This window comes from Phalacrocorax carbo, chromosome 5 (assembly GCF_963921805.1).
Source record: "Phalacrocorax carbo chromosome 5, bPhaCar2.1, whole genome shotgun sequence".
In the NCBI taxonomy this organism is placed as follows: Eukaryota; Metazoa; Chordata; class Aves; order Suliformes; family Phalacrocoracidae; genus Phalacrocorax; species Phalacrocorax carbo.
Window position 1 is genome coordinate 5,461,928 of NC_087517.1, and position 22,638 is coordinate 5,484,565.

The 22,638-nt window shown below is 41.0% G+C and overlaps 1 protein-coding gene across 4 annotated transcripts in view; it reads right to left on the reverse strand.

Moving 5' to 3' along the window:
* The window catches only part of KYNU (kynureninase), a 60,758-nt gene extending 51,663 nt beyond the window's left edge, over nt 1-9,095 (reverse strand). Inside the window, exons 1-3 of one of the 4 annotated variants that reach the window (XM_064451031.1) lie at nt 8,270-8,365; nt 4,099-4,205; nt 3,444-3,633 (exon numbers count right to left, since the gene is read on the reverse strand). In XM_064451031.1, the coding sequence (XP_064307101.1) occupies nt 3,444-3,612 (169 nt within the window). In that variant the 5' untranslated portion in view covers nt 3,613-3,633; nt 4,099-4,205; nt 8,270-8,365. Of the gene's footprint in view, nt 1-3,443; nt 3,634-4,098; nt 4,206-8,269; nt 8,398-8,439; nt 8,459-9,027 lie in introns of those variants that run through there. The other 3 variants (XM_064451032.1, XM_064451030.1, XM_064451029.1) reach the window with 3 other exon arrangements.
* Between the last annotated feature and the right edge of the window lie 13,543 nt (nt 9,096-22,638).

Below are 22,638 nucleotides of genomic sequence, written 5' to 3' on the forward strand. Positions count from 1 at the left end.
TGAAATAACAGCTAGTGTAAAACAAACAGGAGATAATTATTGAAATCTGTCCTTAGAGAAGCTTGAATAAAAAAATACATGAACAATAATTTAGATTAGATTAATTAGATACATTATAAATCATTCTCACACCTACTCAGATTCCTGTCAACTAGTCAGATCTAGTAACATACATTATTTTGCATACTGAATATACCCATTCATCTACATTAAAACTGTAATTCTACACCTTTTAAACCTCAAAGAAAAAGCAAGTTTATTTTCAGAAATCCTCAGTCCAAACAAGAGGGGAAAATGCAATGCCTTTATTAACCAGAAAGGAAGGACTAAATCTGTTTATACATTATCTGAGTCCTATCCCTTGTTGAAGGATAAAAGATCACCTCTTTCACACCTTCCTATTCCCCCTTCACAAGCCCTCCAAACAAAGAACCAGATTTATAAGATCAACCACTACCTTTAACCATCTCTTCAGGGAAATATGGCTTAACATTTTCACTCTGGGGCCTCTTTTTACTCCCAAGAAACCCAAATGTTGCTCTATTCCTTTACAAGATGACAAAGCACAAGCTATAGCCTTAATCAGACGGGTGATTTGGTGCCCGACTGCAATCCAGTCATTCCCACCTCCCCCAAGTGCCTGAAAAAACATTAAAGAGACTTTGTTGTCATCTCGGAGAGGAGCGAGGAGATCCAAATATTTCTCTAAATCTTCCCCTGTCATCTTTTCCTATTTGCTCACCTGAGCCTCGTCCCTCATGCTCGCACACAAAAGCGCGAAGATTTGCCAGGGAGTTAGTCTGCCAGTGGTTTCCACTTGATTGATACAACAAATAAACAGCTGTGACAGTTTATAAGTTGATAACAAAATTAAACTATTACAATGCCTTTCTAAATATTTTTATGTGCGTAAGCTTACAATTGTCTCCTATAGATGTTCTCATCTGCTTCTTGTAAGGCTTCATTTTAAAACCTCTTTGTAATGTTTTATGTAAATATATAAAGAATATTTGACAGCTAATATCTGTAATGACATTTATCTTCAGGAGCATGTTATCTAGAATCCGCTTTTGTGATCAGATAAATGTCATGGGAGATCTGTCTCTATCATATAGACAAGCAATGTAAATATATATATTTTTACCCCTGCTGTTTTTCAGCGGGGAAGCTGTTCCTGATGACAACTGAAGCACAGAAAAGAGAGACAGAGGAAAAAGAGGAGGAAAACACTCCTCAATTTGGTAACACAAGAATGATTGTTTCTCTGTGCTGTTCCACTGGTACTACTATGTAGGCTGCTCATCTTCACCACACCGTATATATACACAGTCTCAGAACTAAATATTATAGTAACTGGGTGAAAAAACCCACATCAACAGTCTTTGGGTCTAAATATTATGGAGATTGATAAACAAAAATGTAGCTTTTAAGGGTAACAAAAACTGTCACAGGGCTATCAAAACCTCTATGTGCTTCTCAGAAGATTCTTTAATCTGAAGCTGCTGAGACACTATGCTGAAAACTAACCTCCTGAATTCTCGAGAGACATTTCACATGCTGCAGTCAAAGACTCGGCTGCAGTTCAGGTGCCCTCGTTGAGCCGGATTTCAATAGTACAGCCAGGTTAATGGCAGCAGCACAATGACCATGGAGCTGCCTTCCAGCATCTTTCCAGCTTTGGAGGGACAATTTGCAGTGGCACAGAGGCAGCTGAAGTGGCTTTGAGTACAAAATAGCCATACCCAAACAAACAGATGGGCTTTAGGAAACACTCTTAAGCAACCAGTGGGAAAATAAAGAAAGAAGTTACTTCTTGGCAGACAGGCTGAGAACACCTCCTCCGTGCGGAGGAAGCACCTAGTTTAAATATTTGTAAAGTGTCCAGTTCTGCTGTAAATAATATAAATAGCAAAACCCAAGGATTTAAATGTGAGGAAAGATAAGCCAATACCACCAGTATATAGAGAACTAAGATTTATCATCCTCACGTCCTAAGGGCAGGAGCAGACTGTATTCCCAACATTCATCATCTCTAGGCAGAAAGATACTGAAGACAAAGATAGTTTCAAAAGATGCCCAGGAATTCAGACAACTGATACCATTTCTTATCACAGATCTTTACTGAACATAATTTGGTGAATGTACCTGTAATTTCTCATGTACCATCAGCACTGTTCTTTTCAGAAAAAAGAACCTGCAGGAAATTGTATTTACATTTATTTTAAAAAGAAAATATTTTGCAAGAAAGTTCTATGGTATTTTCTCCTTTAACTTTTAATAGATGCTTCCTGCCAAGGCAGAAAAGGAGGATAATGACTATGCCTGTATATGCTCACCATCTAAGGAAACAATATACCATTTCTTCAGCTTCCAGTGTGCTATGACCAGGGCCTGCAGAGGAGGGACATCTTGTGCTCCTCATGTATTTGACATCTGAGCTGAAAATAAACCCAGACAGAACTTGGGAGGCAGGAGAAGAGCCCAGGACCACACTGCCTCCATAGGTGAGTGCTCTCACCAGGTTTCCCTGCATGATTTTGGCCAGATACAGCAACAGTGGTGGGTACAAAAACATCCGTGGGAATGTTTTGTACTTTTGCTGGACTAAGAGTGCTAACTATAAGCAAACGTTTCTCTCTCAGCTTGTCAGCCCTCCCGCACGCCCCTTCTGCCTCCCTGCCTGCACACCACATCCTCTCTTAATAAATCAATCGAAGGTACCCCTGCTCCCATGCCCAGGCATGCCACAGGCTCCTCAAAACAGCCTACAGACCAGGTATGAAGCAGAAAAATTTTGAGAACCATTTTGCACGGCTACATTGAAGCCATGTGTCGTAATTTATTTGTAGGCAATTCATGAGGAAAGTGGGAAAGATCTTCCAAGAAAAGGTTTCATTATGAATTATTCGCTCAGATCAATTATTTGTTCTAAGGCACAGTCTTCCATTTGGCCTCAGGAAGAAAATAATCTCTACTACTAGCATTAAGGCATAAATGTTAATATATGTACCATCTCTTTCATTAACTAAAATAATTGTAACTAGACAGATAACACCAAACTATATTATGCCAAGGAAGCAACTGCTCTGAACTATTGTAAGCTACATTGCCATTTCAAACCATTAGACAGAAATGTTTCTGCCTATAATTTTCAATCAGTCACTATATTGTTCAAAGCAGCTGACTGACAGCATAAGCATCAAGTAAGTACTGTATCCTCGCATTTTATTCAGGACTGGAATGAGAGCATAAAGCTTCTGGTGCTAGAATAAGTTGATGGATTGATTTAGCAACATCAGGGACATACTGTGCTCAGATATGACTGCAATTGCTCAATTATCTCATAAGTGACAATGATTTCCAAAGACTTGTGATAAACATATGCAGAAGATGTGAAGCCCCACCCTTTCCCCCTGCTCCCCCCCAGTAATTAAAATGCTCACTTGGAGGCAGATCCTTGACTTTTGGAATACAGAAACATTCACGAAGATGCTTTAACTCATCTTCTTCATCTAAGTGAAAAGCAAGTTTCTCGTCTGTGGGACTGCATCCTAGCCGCAAGGCAGTTTGCTCTAAAATGGTTGCCGGTAACACAGGAGAAGATGGATCCATTTTCAGGTCATTCAATTTCACCTTAAAATGAAAAATGCCACAGTTTAGCTTCTGCAGTATGCATATTCACGAGTGGCTGATAAGCAGCCACGAAAGCTGCATCATTCAAGACCCAAACTTACTTGATGGAAAGCTTTTAAAAAGTGAAGTATTTAAATAGAATGGTACAACTGATCAATTCAAGTATTTCCAAGGCAACATATTGCTGTAACCCCAAAGGCTTCTTTTTTTCTCCCTATAGATACAACGCTATTCCCTTTTTAAGCTATATCTACTGCTTCTAAGTTCTCCCACCAGACTGATAGCAGTTACAAACACTGAAGTGTCATTCACAGCTTTGAGATCTCAAAGCCAGAGGCAGCATTATTGTTTCTGCAGTCTGTGCTCAGCCACGCTGAAGCTGTTTCCAGGCTGTGCAACATTCAGCCTCTTTCAGTTTTTCTTTCTTCAAAATGGGAAGGGGTGTTTGTGTACAGCCATGCTCACCTACAAGGGCAGGGTAGGCAGGATGCAGGTGGCAGACAAAGGCAATGCCGGAAACACAGCTTTTCTTCTAGCTACACTGAATACCCTGGTGGTTAGCTCTGTTTGTCCTGGGAAAGGAGATAAGCCCAAGTCAAGCTGCAAATATGACAGACCATAGTTTCTAACAGAATATCCAAAAGTGTATCTGCAAAATTTACAAGCTCATTGATCTTTGTAACAAGAACAGTTCTGTAACTGTAATGCTCAGAGACACCATTGTGTTTCAGACAGCACTTGTGCACTTGGCTTTACAGATCTATTGGCAAAGAAAATTTATGACATGTACTCTGTACTTTAGGGCAAAACTTCGCCAGTGCTGCCTGCTGCGTTCTGTTGCAGAAGGGAGTCAAGATGCTCGCTGAGGTACTTAGTGGTTTCCCCAGTTTAGGGAACTGTACAGTTAGAACACCCAATATTCTCTGCCTTTTTAAACATCCCCAAGATTTTTTGTGCAACAGAAAACTCTAGGGCATAGGCAGAAATAGGACAAGATTAGCATAGAGCCACCAGAGAATATAGCTTTTTCCCATTTGAGAAAGAAAACTCTACAGCAAAATGAAGTACATCTCTTCCATAAGTACCAGCTCTCTTAAAGCCAACAGTATATTACAGACATTTATCTAGAAAGAAGCTGTGGCGAGAACAACAGATGACTATATGGGCTGTGGCCAGCTAAGCATTACATTCACTGTCGCTTAGCCTAGCTCGGGATTTTGTGGAAGAGGGGTTCTGAGAGTCAGCCTGACAGTACGTTCCAAGTTATAGATTTTTTTGTTGTTGTTGTTATTTAAATCCTTTGTGGCACATTAGTCTTTACTCTTTTTGGTACAAATACATAAATGCAGACTGGGGCGGGGTGTATCAAATTTTTGTGCCAATCCCTGAAGACCATCCAGAAGAGCTTCATGGACACATATGGGAAGGACAACAGTTGGTATTTAAATATAAACCCCTAAATAGCAGAGCCTCATTAGTGCAAATTAACCCAAACCTGTTTATACTCTAGCCAAATGGCCGGCATGATGCTAGTTACCTTGTTTAATTTGCTATCATTTAGTTTATTATGGGAACATTTTCTTTTTCCCCTCCAGACTTGATATCTTACACAGTAGCAATTTTTCCTCTCCCACCAGCATGTAGACTTAAAAAAAAAATAATGCCAGTAGAGCTCTTTAAGACAGCAGTTTTCATTTAGCTAATGTTCACCCTCTCCTGGGAAGTATTGGAGATATCCTATTTTTGTGCTGTCTCCACACAGGTTGTTCACACCTCCTCATTGTCACCAAATTTATCATTCCCACTCATTCATCTTAATCATCCCTTAGCTGGTAAAAAGGAAAATAAAATGGCAAAAATGGTTTAAAAAAAAAAAAAAAGATGTTTGAACATCTTTGTTCTCAGAGCATTTTTCAAGGCTTCTAGGAGGCAGAGGGCTACACCTAAACAAGTAGTTGGGTGTGATGCTACAGTGGCTGAGCTGCCTGGAATCAATACACCCAACCAGCCACCTCCCAGTGAGTTGCCACCCCACTGAAAGCCCCACAGAGAATGCGACCAGGCTCCTTATTCCACAGGGAACCACTTCTCAGTTCCTCTACAGCTGAACAACAAATCCAAGACCTTGCCTCTGCCCTCTCCCCTGCTGGGGTATTGGTAATAACATGTGTGCTCTTCTGCAGGCCAGAAGAGTATTGACCTTCTGGACCTCGTTTGTCAGTCATCAGAAAGGATGGTTTCGACATCTCTATTTCCTCCAATAGATGCTGTGAAACATCTAGAAGAGCAAGCTAGGTTCACAGGCACTACAGCCAGCACTAATATAGGCACCTCGTTGTAATCTAAAGACACTAAAGTAACTTAAGCTTCTCTTCTCCAAATTACAAATTTTAAGAAACCATGGGCTTAATCAGTAAATCTGGGTTCATTCTCAAGCAATATTGGGATCAGCACTTGGAAACTAAACCTACTTTTTGTTTCCGGAGGCCTATTTCTTTGATTTACTACACTAGCATGGGTGTCCTGATCCCATAGACATTACCAAAGCATGTCCAGTACATACATAACCAAGATCTAGTCCTCTATTTTTAATAATGAGTATTTAACGCAGATTATGGAAACGATCCTTGGAGAAGGGGCTAGAAATCAAGTCTCTCTGACTGTCTGCTTCCAGATAAAAGGATCACACAGTAGTCTGTGTAGTCTTTTCTACACAGTCAATCTGCTTCCCACTCCAGGTAATGCCTGGATTAACATAGCTCCTGGACTTACATAGCTCCTGAAGTAAAGGAAGGAGCCTTTCAATCTCTCTAAAGAGGTGACTCACTTGAGTTTGGTATATTTGTTCAGTGATGCTCAGCTCCCTCGGTCCCTAGGAGGGGGACCGTGCAGCATTGGTATTGCCATTACCTATATCCTTTCCTGGATACAGCCTATGAGGAAGGTTTGGGAGCCTCCAATGTTCATCTCCGGGGCCCACACAGGCAATGCCAGATGATTCCCTTGCAATTTGTGATCAGGAGATGGATTATAAGGGTGCTTGAAGAACAGTTTCATTTTATACGCCAGATCCCTCTCATCTGGTCTGTAGATTCTCTGCTTTACACCATGCGAGCACAGTGCAGCATCCTCCCATTTGTCTTACTAGTCGCAAATTTTCAGTCAGGACACACAGTTATTACAGTGGATTAATGGCTATCATATTCCAGGTCATCCGCTGACCTGTCTGGCAAGCATAGATGGGTTTTGTTTCCATTTGAGGCCTGACCCAAAACCCACTGAAGTCAATAGGTGTCTCTATTACAGATAGAGATTTCTGGATCAGGCTTTTTGTTCCCTGTCATTGCTGCAGCTTGCTACATCTGATCAATGATTTTCGTTTATTATGATTCTTATTTATATTAAATTTTGACAGCAAATATAATATTAAATACAAAGATCTAGAAGCTAGAAATGATTAAGTGCTCAGAGGTATCTGATTTAATACAAACATTATGAAATAAGATAAAAACTACTAAAATAAAATCAATCAAAATCCTATTGAGGAATGAAATCCCAGAGATCCAATTCTGAGACCAGAATAAGAAAGTATTTTTGTCCTTCGAATGGGAATTAGGTTTCATAGAGAGGTAATCCCAGAATTGCATGGGGTTTTTCTTTTGGGTTTGTTTTGTTTTGTTTTTAAATTCTGACTGGCATTATTGCATTTTCTAATTGCTGCAGAATAGAGTTCTATGCAATTAGGTTACCATAATTAATGAATCATTTGTTATTTTCTACATGTAAATACATTTGTATAAGAACAGCACGCCTTTATGCCATCCACATATTTTCATTTAACTGAAAATTATATTCTGTTTCCTCTTCAAATTAAAAGTCAGACCCATCAGTACAAAACGTAATTCCCACCTTGATAAACACGGTTCCTTATCAGGACTCTCTTCATACAACTTAGAGCCAAAATAATCAGCCATTCTAAGAGAAACAACTTGCCTCCACCACCTACTCCGGAAAAAGCATTCAAGTATGTTCTTCTCCCTTTCCTTGAAAATTCCTTACACTGTTCAACCTGATAGATATAGATGACGTGAAGTCGGCATACTTTTTTTGACTCTTTCTTTGCTCTTTTGACTCTTCCACAGAATTTGCCTCTACTCCACACTGATTCAATGTAAAGAACTCACCAATGACTGTCATTGTCAAAAAGAGCATATGCAACTTAAACAGCCATTATGACACAGTTTATCAGCACAGATATCAGCCCCGCTACCTCATCTCCCATTTTAAAACGATAAAAGACAATGGATGAGAATTAGTCAGACACAAGTGACGCGAATGTCTGGGTGATTATTTCTGTTTTGTCCTTTATGCATAATTTACTGACTAAATAGAAAAAAAATGTGTGACCATTAACAAGCCATCTTATCAAACTTACACAGGAAGGTCCATTAGGTTTAATTATAAGAATGATAATTTGTCCTATTTTTAGACCCCCTTACGATATTTTTATAGATCTACCCTCTGCCCATAATTGTATCTCGATGTCTTTATTAAAAAAAAAAAAAACAAACCACAGTTAAAGCCCCCTTCCCCCCCCCTTAAACATTTTCTCTAAATATTCCAAGATGTTACTCACAGTCTTTCTACCCAGCACAGTGCTGACAGGCATACAGTGAATCCCTATTTCAAAAGCAGTACCAATATCCTCAGAGGAAAAAAAAGTATATCATGGAAACGGAATGTCCTGCACTTTCTGCCCTCCCATAGCTGTTTACCAGGTTGCTAAATGCAGCTCAGCCCACAGACCTTTGACATTTTCAGGTTGGTGTCCAAATGAACTCTTTGGGAAGAAAACTGGGGCTGTACACAAGTACAAGCATGCAAATTCGCAGTGTAGGTCCACTCTGTCAAAATACACCCGCTGAACACACCAATAGCACTGTGGATTGGAGTTTTTGTTTGTTTTTAAAGCAACTACAGAAAAGCAGAGTCTGATTCTCCTTCCCATCCTTACGTGAACAAAATTGCTTTTGTGAATACAATTTTGCAGAAGGAAGTCCCTAAAAAGAGCACAGCCCAGAGCGACGCACATTCTAGATTACTTCAGGTTAAATACACTTCAGTGAATTTGTTTAAATTACAGAACTGCAAAGAAAGAAAAATGTAAATATTCATAGCGCACCGAACAACAGGCACAAGCATATAATTAAATAAGTTACACAGCACAGTGTCACAGCTGCAGCAAGGGAATGTGACAGAGAGGAATTATAATAAACTCAGTTACTTAGAGTAATTTAGGCACATATTGACCTTCATGTCAAGAAGTGTTTCAGTGTTAAAAGTAATTTTACATATAAAACTCATCTTTTCCCCTCCACAGTGAAACCACGTTACCCTGCGGTTGGCAGCCGTTCCTGAGAGAGGGTGATGAAATTCTTGTGCAAATACTCAGCGTTGCATGAAGAAACAGTCACGTGCCTGCCTCTCCAGACTCTGACCCGCACAGCCACCAACCACATGACCTCCAAGAGTTAACCAAAAACCAGGTGTAGATTGTTTTTCCCTTTGTCACCATGGCAAAATTTAAAGATCTGATTAAAATAGGAAGGCACCTTTCTCCCATACAGGCACACAATTATAATGAAAATGGTTTTAAACCAAACCCTTTTGCTTTAGTGATTGATGGCGTAACAGCGAGAAGTCAGCAATGTCTACAGCCACGTGGCAGAGGGAGAGGTGGGAATTTATAGAGCATGGATTTGCCAGGGTGGAAAACAGGAGAAGAATTAGAGGTGAAATTAGAGAACAGTGTTGATAACTCTCTATACACATTATCTCAAACCAGCCACTTGTTAGCCCAATCCCCTCCGTTCAAGCTTGAATGACACCCATTCCTACACAAAGCTAGAACAGAGTAATCCGGAAGCAATAAAAGTAGTTTCTCTATTCAGTCTCTGAAGTTTCATGGTGGGGAAAAAGAAAAAAAAATAAACTATAAAAAACCACACACAGAAAAACCAAACTCAAACAGTGAGGAGAGATATAGGGGCAAAGGGGTCAGAGCTGTGGACTAACATTGTAGAGACACAACTCCATCCTGTTGTTCTGCACACACAGACCCCTGCAGTAACACTTGTTTATTATTTGGATTTCCATTTTCAGTAAGCACCAATATATTTGACACTCCTGAACTGCAACATTTCATCTTCTTTGCTAGAAAAAACCCCAACAAACCAATGACACAATACACTTAATATCAACCTAAACTAAAGCTAACCTTTATCCAACAGTTTTTGCAGTATCCTTACCCTGGTTTGCCTAGTCAAATGACTTTTTGGCCTTCCCACTAACTTACTCCACCAGCAAGACAACTAGACTGCTGCTCAAAAAACTTTGTACCACCAGGCATTTTGGCCAAGAAAGAGAAGCAGGAGGTTGAGGCACTTCAGCTACTGATGCAAGAGGGATCCAAGGTCAAACTCACCCCAAAAGGGTATTTACTTCTTGTTTGGTTGGCCATTTAGGTCAAACCAAGCTGAAATACACTGCAACTTTTCATTTTGCCCTTGAAATTAAAACTATGTGAACAGTAGAATGAAAAATTTCCCACTGCATTTTCCTTTGAAAAAGCATCTTGAGTTTTACCTTTGATTGTCAATGGTGGCAGGAAAGCAGCTGTGCTGGCAAAGGCCATACGTTTGTAGACTTTCATGAGACTCGGAACATGGACCCCTTCTTCCCAGCTATTCTTCTCAACTCTTCAGATGGAATGAAAGAAAAACAAAGACAAAAGCCTTTTCCCTTCAATTCAAGGCTCAAAAATCAGCAAAAGCGTCTCCTCGGTACCATTGTTAGCTGCAGAACTAACCGAATGGTCCGTATGTTTTTTTTTTCCCTGTGATGTTGTAAAGTAACCAAAGGGCAGAAAGAGAAGAAGGAGCCACTGGAAACCACGGTGAGACCAACGTGCAAGGGAGCGAGGTCACATAAGATGACCAAAATGCCAGGGGGCACTGGTGGATGTGGCAGAGAGAAGGCAGAAAACACAACAGAGGGAAGCCCTGCCATCACCCTCTCAAAGGAGCTGTTAGGAGAGCGATAGGAAGGCAGTGACATTTGACAGAGTTTAAAGAAGGAAAAAGGGAAAAAAACAGGAGTTGTAGATTTGTGGGAAGATGAGCTCCCTGCATGTCTGTAACTGAGGGTTGTATAGGGTACATTGGGCACAGAAGGAATTAATGAGTAGACAGGCAAACGCATTTCTCATACCTACAGCTTCCCCAGCTCATTCAGAGGTGCTTAACCACGTTAAGCCACAGGCTGCCAGATGCATCCACGAGCATGCTGATACTACTTCATCTCATCCTTCACCCGAACCATTCGTTGTACCCATCTGCCATCCGTCACTGCCAGCCCCAGGCTCACCAGAGCACGTTTGAGCCCTTGTCATGGGAGCCTTGTCCCTTGACTGAAAGAAACTATGTGAGCTTTTCCACAGAAACACCAATAAAACTTGTAATAAATTAATTTGACAAAACATATGCCTTCTTCTGAAGACATGTGACAACAACAACTAACCAAGGGTGCCCTGAAGCACATCCACCCCATGCCAGATGGGATACCAGGATACTTGGTTCAGCAGGTCATGAAAGCTTGCCTCGGCACTGCTAGCCCAGAGCGCTCTTGCTGTCAAGAGGGTAAAGTGATCCAGTAAACAAAGAAGGATTCTCTTTAACAGAAAAAGGCAGGTCTTACCCAGGATGAGATGGCCTGGAAGACCCTCAGGCAGAAAAACACTGTGGTTTCTACAGTCTGAAAAGGAGCAGCAAGACAATTGTGCGTCCAAGCAGCCCACGCTGCACCTGCAGCACAGAGCTCCACTCAGTGCGCCATGCTTAGGAAAACTAAGGTTGTCTGTATTTACAAGGCAAGCCCCACAGCTGTTTTTTTTAAAGCTTGCCATCTGCACCTTATGACGGCATGATGCATTTCACCTCAGGCCTAACAGCAACAACTCAGTAAACAGCGGCATAAAACCTTTGGTCTCCTTTCTGCTGAGCTTGCTACACCAACTTTCTTATCACTTTTATTTTCTCTCCACCCCATCAACACTTCTGCTCTGCCTAAAAAGCTCATCTTTTACATCAGGCCACATTTAAACCCTACTTGATCAGGATGCCCTACACCTGCTCTCACTTACCTTGTTCTCCTCCCTCCCAGACCCTCGAGGGTTATATTTTGCTTGTGAAGTGATTTGAAGGAACAGGCATACTTGGCCTGTCTGTAGCAGTAGATCACTCTGGTTGTGCGATTCTGATTCTTGGTCGTCTGGTTAGGACTGAAAGAATATTACTCTATGCCTTTAGCTTTACCTTAAAGGAATTAATTCCCTATAACTATAATCCAGGGTGTTTGGTTGGGTGGTTTTTTTCTTTTGTTGTTGTTTTTTTGTTTGTTTATCTTAATTTATGGAGCCATTATTAGTAGCTCCTGCTAAATTATTGGCTGCCTTTTGGGTGGCCAAAATGAGCCCCTGAAATCTTCTTGCTTGTCTGAAGCATTTTTCCTAATTTTCTTTTCAGTGGGACCGGTAGGCACGCCTCCTTAAATACATAGGAATTTTTCCCTGTTTTGTGCCCTGCTCCTAATATTGTTTTTCTTCATGCTCTGTATCAGTTATTTTCATTTCTTTCTGAGTGTTTAAACATTGTATTTGTCCTTTAACATTGCTTCTTCAAGTAGAGTTAGCTATGGAGAGGAAAAAATATAGAAATAAGAAATAATTTATTTGTCTGCAGTAACATTTAGGGAGAAATATTCCACCACTGGAAAAATAGTAACACTCAGAAAGGGACAATAAGGGAATCAGGGTCAAGCAATTTCCAAGTAAAGAAAAACAAGAACAGTAACTCCCCCCAGCTTTGATAACCCTGCAGTAGCTGCAACAGCAAGAGAACATATTTTGGATAGATGAAACTTCCTTGTATCTCTCCAAGTTAGCTGCTACTAATAAAAGACGACTGTACTTCTGATGCGCTCACCTGCATTTCCAGGTGGAATGCACATACACGTGTGTTTCAGAAGCCTCTTGGTATAAGGAATGCTTTATCGCTGCTGTTTACCTTAATGTTTTGCAATGGATAAGAGCTCTTTTTTTTTTTTTCCTGCTCTGGTCAAATATTTGGTGTTAATGCTTGCTTAGGAAAAGGATGACTTTTCAAGCCATTTTTACCAAACATAGGGACAGGAGGGGGGGATATGTCCGTCCCTCCCCAAGGGAGCAGTAACATGACAACAAAGGGGAAATCTGAGAGACTGAAAGCAAAATAGGGGACCTGGCACCCCCTTTTCTCATGGTAGCTACTTGCTATGTTTTACATAACCTTCTTAAAAATAAGTGTGAGTGCTTTGGGAGTGGATTTATGGCAAATCTCCCAACTACTCTTTCGCCAAGGTCCTCTCAAAGACAGGTAAAGGTGCCCGTGTATCAGATACACCCTCTCCCTGTATAGCCACTGTTTCACCCGCAGGTCCTCACCCACCAAATGACCAGCTGTGTGTCCAGACTCTCACAGTACAGGACAACTGCCAACTTCTTCATCTACTTGTAGCACATTTCCTGCCTGTGGTCAAAGAGCTTCTGAGAAAGGGGAAGTCAGAAAATCAGCTACAGGCAAGATGCAGTGGGATAATAACAACAAGGCCTTATTGAGATGCTCCCCACGATGCCAGAGCTTTCTTTTTTTCTTAAATATTTGTGCACCCTGTCTTTTATGATGCACTTCATACCACTGCAGGTTGGCTAATGGCTGAGGACATTAATTGAACTGAGGTACACAAACGATGCCACGGCATTTTCCCTCCTTTCTCTGCCCTGTTTGCAGCTCCATAAAAGCAAATGCACTTCACACTTTCATTTTTATTTTTAAGCTCTAGCAGCAGTTACCCTCTGGAGCAATACTCAGGGAGGGAAGAAGAAAGAAAAGACAGGTCAGAAAATAACAAGCTGAGCTTGTTCTACATGTGTGTTGTATCAAAAAAAAAAAAAAAAAGAGGAGTGCCACACACAACATCGTGCTGATTTAGTGAAAAGCACCACGCAGATCCAGACCCTCCAAGAGCTGAAACTGCAAAGACGGGCTATGCCTGATTTGAATAGCATGTTACTGTTCTGGATGGCCTGGAAGCAGTAGAGGAAGAAATAGTCATGAAGGGTCATGACAGGCAGCAAAGTGGTGTGTGACACCCAGGGGAGGCCACCGTAAAGAGCCAGCAGTGGCTTAGGAAGGAGATATATTCATACACATTCTGTGATAAGAAACTCATTCTGCAGCTTTCTGTCAGAGGGGGTTTAACAGCCCACGTTCAAACAGGGGTAGATCATTTTGGCAAAGCTGAAATTCCTGAAAAATACTTTAATGCCAAATATCAAGAAAACCAACAAGCTCCTACATTAAGGCCACTGGGGCATGGCATCGCCTCTGCAAGGGGACAGAGGTGAGAGGAAAACCTTGCCCTTTATTCATAAACTCAGCAGGCTCCAGGGGAACAACAGACAAGTACCAAGCTTTTCCTAGAACAAATACAGGTTCTTGTGCTGCTCAGAGCAGCTTTTTCATATCCATGCACTCACTCCTTCCCTCCCAGTCCCCAGATTTGAGCCTCTCAGCCCTCCCTAACCAAAGATTTTATCTTTGTTCAATTCACTAATAAAGTGATCGCGCAGCAAATCAGACAGCAAACCAGCCAAGGTCTAAGTGAAGCTTTGCCAATACCCGACTTCCTACCGATATTTATAATCCTCAAATAACCCTTTGCTTGAACCCCCAGTTGCAGGCAGTGACTCAGCAGTCGCAGGGCTCCTATTAGTATTCTCGGAGCATTTCCAGAGAGTTTTAAACTGACTGTCTCACTTGTGCTGTGATCAGAGCTATCTGTTTGTGGTGAATTGTCTGAGGAAGGTTACAGGTCTCCATAGGGACCGCACATGATCTTTGGAAAGTGCATTTCCCTCTAGCAAGTCATAAATGCTCAGGAGAGTTGCTAAAGATCACTCAAAATATATTATTGAATACTTTGATGCCATACTCTCATTCTATGTTATCATATACTTAAAGTATATTAAAAGGTGCCCTAAATACCAAGTGCATTTGCATGGAATAGATTTGTGTTTTCCAAAGCCACAAGAAAATAGTTTTGTATTGTTACAGGATATGTGACGCTTTTTTCTGCAGTTTTGCAGAATGAGTTATAAGTGTTTCACAGCGGGTTTTGGTTCGTTGGTTGGTTGGTTGGTTCCCCCCCCGCTCCAATGACTGCTGTAATAGTCTTTAGTTAACTTCTTTGGATTGGTTTTTTCCTTGCTAACAGTTCACAGTCAAAATGAAAAATAAGAACCTTCTGGATCCTGTCTTGATAAGGTCAGATTGTAGAATTTTTCTTTCCAGCAGTTTAGCCAGGCTCTCTCCTTCCAGAATACATTTACTCAGTAACAAACATCTCCAGACAGCCGGGTTGTACAGACTGGAAACAATTAAGCCAAAACTGGGGAAAGCAGCACATGAATAAGTATTCTACTTTAATGAAATTAGACTGAAAAATTCAGAAGCAAAGGAAGTAAAAGCATTTTCAAATTATATTAATTGGACATATTTATAAAAATCTGTGCTCATGCAAGTACCTTATGCATTTTTTAATATCAAACTATGCAGAAAATGTGCTGGGTAATCACAAACCTTTGGTGCTGTAATGCTGCGGTCAAGCACCAGGCACACACCAAAATCTGGGATACATAATTTAACATCTTGTAAGAAAAACAAAGACGTTTAACCAATTTTCTTTAAGCTGTATAAAAGGAAGCCTGCCAAGCCACAGGTTAAAAGGACTTGTCTTACTAAAGTAGAATAAGGTTAAAAATCAGCTTATTCCAGAAATGAGTTAACAGCCTATGCTGTGAAGAAGCCTCATCTCTCAGTTAGGCAAGCAATTAAGTAAATATGTTTAGCCGTCCCAGCTTGTTAGAAATCCAAGTAAAATCCCACTGGAACAACCCAGAGTTTTTCTATCATCATGAACATCTCGCCAGACCCTAATTTCATAATTTTCTGATTTTTGCATAAAGGCATTTACCACATAGACATCACACACTTAATTGCAAATCCATCACCTGTTTACTTGCAGTAAGAGAACAAAAAGCACCTCTAGCATTATTCTTAATTAGGTTATCCTCCTACACCTCCTCTGTCCAACATCCTCAAATAGTTTATACATAAATTCTAAAATAATTTAGAATTTAATTACTACACAACATGTTTGTGACATCTCTTGGTGCGGTTTTCTCAAAAGACTCAAAACTAATACAAAACCAAACCTGGTTTTATAAACCACTATTTCAATTTGGAAAGTTCACAGCGTTTTCAAGAGGAATTAATGAACGTTGCTAATAGCTGGATCCAAGTTATAAGGCATTAGGAGGACACAATCTTGAGGAAAGGCAATATATAACCTTTAGATGGGACAATTAGAGATCAATTATTAGAGCCAGAGAAGAGCATTCGAAAGCAGCTTCTTCATTAATCAAAGATTTTCTCAAATTAGAATGTTTAATTATTTGCCAAGGTCCTTTGTATATGCTTCTGTTCTCCCCCCCTCCCCCAGAAAAAAAAAAAAAAAGCCAGGGGCTTTTGGAAAACTGCTAGCTTTTTGAACATTTCATTTTAGCATGGTTTTAAAAATAAAATACCAAATATTTTAAATAGCACGTAACACAGTGAAAGTAGCATAACTCAGACAGTTACCTTGAAGATGCTACAGCTGTGGGTTTTTAATAAACTAAGTCTGGTGGGCATTGTTAACTATTTGGATGTCTGGCTACATTGGAACAATGTTTTAATAGAAATGGCAAGAAAGGAAAAGATGTGAATATCCTATGCACTGTAATGATTTGGGGCGGGATCCTAGGATCTAATGTTAGATTCAGACCAAATTTGTAGACATCTGAATTTTAGGCTCCCAAACCACTAAGCATATCCAAAATCTAGAGTGCGAGGCAGCATCGTGAACAGGCACGGAAAGGGTGATTAGACCAGCTGGTGGGTAGAAAATGCTGGGCACCAGCAGCTGCTGCCCTGCCACAGCGCGGAGAGCACCGTCTCCCGCGTCAGAGGCAGTCCTCCAAATGCAAGCTGCAAAAGATGCTGGAGGCTGGTTCAGCATTACCTTTCCTGGGCCAGTAGCCATCACTGACCAGATCGCCATGTATATTTGTATATTCTGACAGTTTAGATGATAGCTGGGAGGAGATACACCTGGATTGCAGGAAAGGCCTTTTGCAAACAGGCAATTTTGAGAAACGCAAGGGGAGGAGAGCTTTGCTGACACCCCTTTGCGGTTTAGGCAGGGGCAAGGTACATGGCTTAGGAGGAACAATAACTCCTACTCTTACAAGGATAAGAGCTGAAGCGGTTGGGCAAGCCCTCTCTAAAATGGTCCTAAAAGCTACTAGTTTAGGGAGCACATCTTCAGCCGTGACAGCAGGGAGAGGAGCACAGCTCTCACGCTGTTAGGGAAATGCTATCCACTGGCTGTTCTCAATGTAAGGTCTGTTCAACCTGTGCTTGGCACGTTCACCATTTATCTCCTACAAGGGAGATAAATGTTTGGTGGGTACAACGCGAGCTGTTCACAGGGCTGTGGGCACCTGAGTACCTGCTCATGGATCTTCTTGGGAAGTGTGTCCCAGTGCAGCGCCTGGGCAGTTATTCTTCAGTGACAACCAGGCACAAATATAGATGTAGTCTGGGGAACCAAGCTGCTCCCATTATGAGATACCTTTCTTACACAACTATATTTTTTCTCATGGCCAACCTTATATTCAAGCCACAGTGAAACTCTTTTATGTCTTTATTCCTTGGCAAGGTGTATCCTGAAAGTGGATACAGACTTTCTTCGTCTCATAGATGACCTCTGCTTGCAAGGTCCCATCCTTTGTCAGCTAGGTCAGGACGACCCCAGGTGTGTTCAGAGTCATTTGAACTAGACTTTTCCACATATTGCCACCACAAAACTTTCTGGTGTAACTTTGCTTTTAACAGAAATACCTCCTGAGTAACAACTAACCCTGAGATATTCTGATTAAAACCAGCCACAGTGAGAAAACATACTACCAACCCGAGACAAACAAATGGCTCCCGCTCTCTGTTCACCAAGTCTCTCCCCTGTTGTCCATTAGCTTACCTGCTGTTATAATGAGGATTTGTCAAACATTCACACTTCGATGCAGCGACCTGCCTCATCGCCACTAAAGAACATGGCAGCGACACCTGTGGCACATGAGAGCTCCTGCTGCTGTAGTGTACCTTGGGTAGTGCACGTACGGCAAGGTATGAACACAGGCGATGCAGAAGGGCGTCCTTCCCACAGAGCGCTTAGCACGAGTTCAGAGAGGAGCTCCTCCACAGACGGCCATAGGAGAAGGCAGTATAGGGACACCAGGGTGATCCTCGCTGATAAAAGAAGGAGATATGCAAAGGAAGATGAAGTCAAGGACGTAGGAAAATCCGCACAATCATTTTCAATGGTCTAGAAGATGTCTTCAGGGAGACCAGAGCTAGGGTCCTGCAACATCTATTGGCAATGTCACCAGCACAAACCAAAATATTTGACCCTTTCCACACCCTTTTATTTAATTGCTACCTTTTATGTCCATTCTGAATTCTTGCCATTCTGCTAAATATAAAGCAAAATGATGGATAGCTAGATATGCTGTGTGCTGTTTGCTGCAATTAAAGTCAATTCTTGAAACCATTTGGTCTGGTTTTTTCTTAGACTCCAGGGAAAAAGTTATTTTCACACTTCCCACAGTTATCTTAAATGCTTTAATTCTTACTGGTGTAAGAACGTAACAAAATGAGGTGCTATTTAGAATTACTCAGATGTTCAGCTAATAATAGTGCATGACGTAACTACTACACAGACTTTATCAGAGAGGCTGTAACCAGAATAGCTGTCTATTATGTCTATAGCTGCAATACCAAGCAAACACGTGTGAACATTCAGTATAATAAGTAGAATATAACACAGTTGTTCCCACATTGTTCCTATTTCCTGCAGTAGGAAAAGCATCCAGGTCTGAGGAAACAGGACTGTGGCCATGGTGTGTCTTATACCTTATCGATTCCTGGCTGCTTTCTCTGCCCCTTGAATCAGCCACTAATTGCCTTGGTGAGAGCAGATTTCAGGATGCTCAAGGTCATTGCCACTCAACCCAACTATACCAGACTCTACTCCATTTCTTAATTATTTATGTTTCTTCGCAGTATAAGTCACACACGCCGTGGTGCCCTGCGCTTCACTTGCCGTTCCATAAAGCTTTATAGGTAAGATGCATCTCTCAGGTTGAAGAAAGGAGCTAAAAGATTGCAGTTCCACAATCACTTTAAGTTGCTGCAAGGCTCCACCACTGCTGACAGGTTTGGTCCCTCTGTCTAAACTGCGTGTTCATGTTCTCCCCCTTTTTTGCTAGCACTAGCACTTCTGTAACCAAATCATGAGCTGCAGCTATATATATTGAATTGCTGGATTAATTTTCAGCCATATATCTGCAGGGGTGCTAGAACTCACATGGGGCAAACAGCAAGAATAAATAGCTGCTCCAAAATAGGGTCATCCAGCCTTCAGTCGTCTCTGGCATTGCAGCCTAAATCAACTGCTCCGCTGCCTAAGGGGGTGGCTACTGCATTATGCATCTCCCTTTCTTGAACCCACAGAGTTTAGTAATGCAATGCTAAGGCCTACGTTAATATCTGGCCCAACAAAGAGCAAGTACATCACAGTAGGACGTCCACATGTTTGAAAACTGTTAGACAAACCAACGTCATTTTTTCACATAGAAAATTCATGTGTTTTTAGACTAGAGAGGCTCCCTCACGGGGCGGTTCAGGGCTGTGGCAACTCAGTGGAAGGAGGCCCAAATGATGGGCCAAATTTAAGGCACACACTGCCCTTAGTGTTTTCTACAGGCAAATTAGGTTGCTTCTTTCTCAGCGTGCTGGATCTTACTTTAAAAAAATTAACTCACATATAACATAGGAAGAACTTAATATTATTCTATAGACTACTTACAAATTAAACACTTGGTGGATTAAGTATATCCTTAATGGAAAAAATATTGGTAGAAATTGAATTATGCAGCAATCTCTTTGAAACCTGAGAGTTTCTGATATTAGATATCTCTCGGTTTCCTGATACAGACTTATTAATCTGTGGCAGAAGAGTCACCTCTTAGAGCTGCCCATTGACTTCAGCCAGAATCTGAGCCAAAACAGCGAGATCCAGCTGCAAGTTTTTTGTTATTATATCAGTATGGGGAAAATTACTTGTCCCACATTTTAAGAAAGCACACAATTGACTTATAAATTACAAAAAAGTACACCAATTCTACCCTCTATTGGCACAAAAAATGCTTGTTAATTCAAAGAAAATGCTAGAAATATTTTACATAAAACTACTTTGTTAAAACTAGAATTTATAACACTGAGGACTTCTTTGAAGAGTCATTAAAGGGAGGAAATTAGTTTTATGATACAAAAGGATAAAATAGGTTTTAAAAATGTTTTGCCAAAAAATAAGATGCAGAAGTTTTGGTGTTTTTTAATTAAAGCTATCTCTATTTAAGATATATAAATATTTTAAAAATATTTTTTTTCTCCTAGCTCATTTTAATTCCTACCAAACCAATCTAATCTGTATAGAAATGCAAGTTTTTTTCTTCAGAAAGCAGAATCATTCACAGCAATGTAATATATCAAATAAAATTATTATAACAAATCAGACTAAAGCATAAATGCAAACACTGCGGCTGTGGTGCTGTACCACAGAGGCAGCTCTCAACCTGTTTAATGATTTCCATTCTCTGCACCAGGGAACTGTGAGAGAGGGCAAGAGAGCCAGGCGAGAGCTGGTACTTGTGCGCCTGCACCGGCTTCGCATATCAGCTCTGAATGGAAGTAAGCGCCTTGCCTTGACTTCTCAATGTTATTATTTAGGAGTATTCACACGCTTAAAGTGAAACGCCTGCTTAAGTGTGGCTAGATCAAAGCCAGAGGTCTCCCAGCAACAACCCTTCCCTGTTTTGCTGGTGGAAAATTTGTATTTCTGATTCAGCAAAGTACTCAAGCGTGCAGGTTGATTCATGTAAGTCCCCATAAATCAACATAAATATACACACTCTTACAGTCAAGTACGCGCACAATTGCTTTGCTGGAACTAGACCTATATCGACAAGGAAGCTTCTTGCCGCTCTGTTAATCCTTGTTTATCGTATGTGAATCCTTCAGTGCCGAAGTGTGTCCAAGACAGAGAGCAGGAAGGGAATTTGCAGATGTTTGCGTTTCTGAGGCCATTTTAATGAAGCAAAGGCATAATGTTCTTCCTACTGGCGTAGGCTGAAGAAGTTCACACCAGCCAGAGATTTTGAGAGACAGAGCCCACAAAAATTATGTTACCTGACAGTGGCACAGGCCGCACATTTCTGGCAGAAAGCAAGTTTCACTTGACCTTGGAGGAAGAAGTTACCAACGATTTAGAACCAAGGGCTCATCCACTTCTATGTTTCCCCCGGCTTTATCTGTCAGCTCTCCACCATCCTTCTCCCATATAGCGTTGAAAAACTGAGCCCACGACTTCAGAGTCAGTTGCAAAACTAAGTTTAAGATAAACTTTTTGCAGCGGGGTGTATCTTTTCATTATGGATGTTCAGAGAGTGATATAAAAGGAACCCAATACCTCCCTGCGACCACTATGAGGTTTGCCAAAAACAAACAAACAAAAAGATAATGATTGCATTAATACAGGTGCCGGAGCTCTGATCAGCATTTCAAATTGCCCCAGTCTGTTAAATATATTAACACACCTCTGAAAATAAAACATCTGCCTGGAGCAATTCTCAAAGCATTCCCCGTGTAAAAAAAAAAAAAGATAATAATAATAATCCCAGTTCAGCTACTTGAAATTTGGTTGCATACTTGATGAGGTATTGCTACAGTATGTCAGGCTTAACCCCAAAATGTCCCCAGTTATTCCTCTATGCTCTATTACAAATGCCTGAAAACAGGATTTATTAGAGAAGTGCTTGATCACAGCTTTACAAAAGACAGCACCATAATTTTGATGTCTCGGGGGTTGATTGGAAAAACATCTCACTGCTGGTTATCGCAAATTTTTATTAGTCAATATCTAATTTTGGTCTGTATCACACATAAAATATTATTATTTTCAAGCCTCTCAGAGCAGCACCCGCCAGGTAAGGGCCAGTCCTCCCAGCCAAGCTCTCAGCTTCACTGCAGGCTTTTTCTACGGTTCCTGTACAGCAAAAGGTCTATAAATACCACCAATAAAACTTCTTACATGTCTTCCCAGTACAAGTCTTAAGGATTTCACTGCTGGAGTAGTACCCTTCCTCCCCCAGAAGGTTATCTTTACGGAAAGAAAAAGAAAAATATACCTACAGCTAAAAAACCTCAGTGCCACAGCAAGCACTGCTCGTGAAATCAGCCAGAAACTACTGAAAGCTACGGCGATATCCTTCGTGACTGTGCTGGGGTGAAGTGGCTGCTCAGCACGCAGTGCAGCAAAGGGGCAAAGCCAGGTTTCCTTCTCCTGCAGAAGATATTGCCCTGCAGAGGGAGGGGTTGGTTCCCATCAGGAATCAGCAGCGACGCCATGCACAACGCGATTGCAACATGGGGTCCATAGGAAAATGAGCCCTGAATAAAAATGCTACAGATAATTAAGGAAATTAAAGAATTCTGGGAGAATATTCATGGTGGCAACAGCCACGTATATATGCAGAAAATCTGAAGTTTTTATTTCAAAATCAGTGTTTTAACACCAAGTCTCAGTAATAACGGTGTTCCGCTTTAAAAGTCTAATATCAGATGCTGGACTAATTAACAGTGTGTTGTTAAAAATCACATTCTCTACTCCACTTTTTCCTCTGACTTTAGA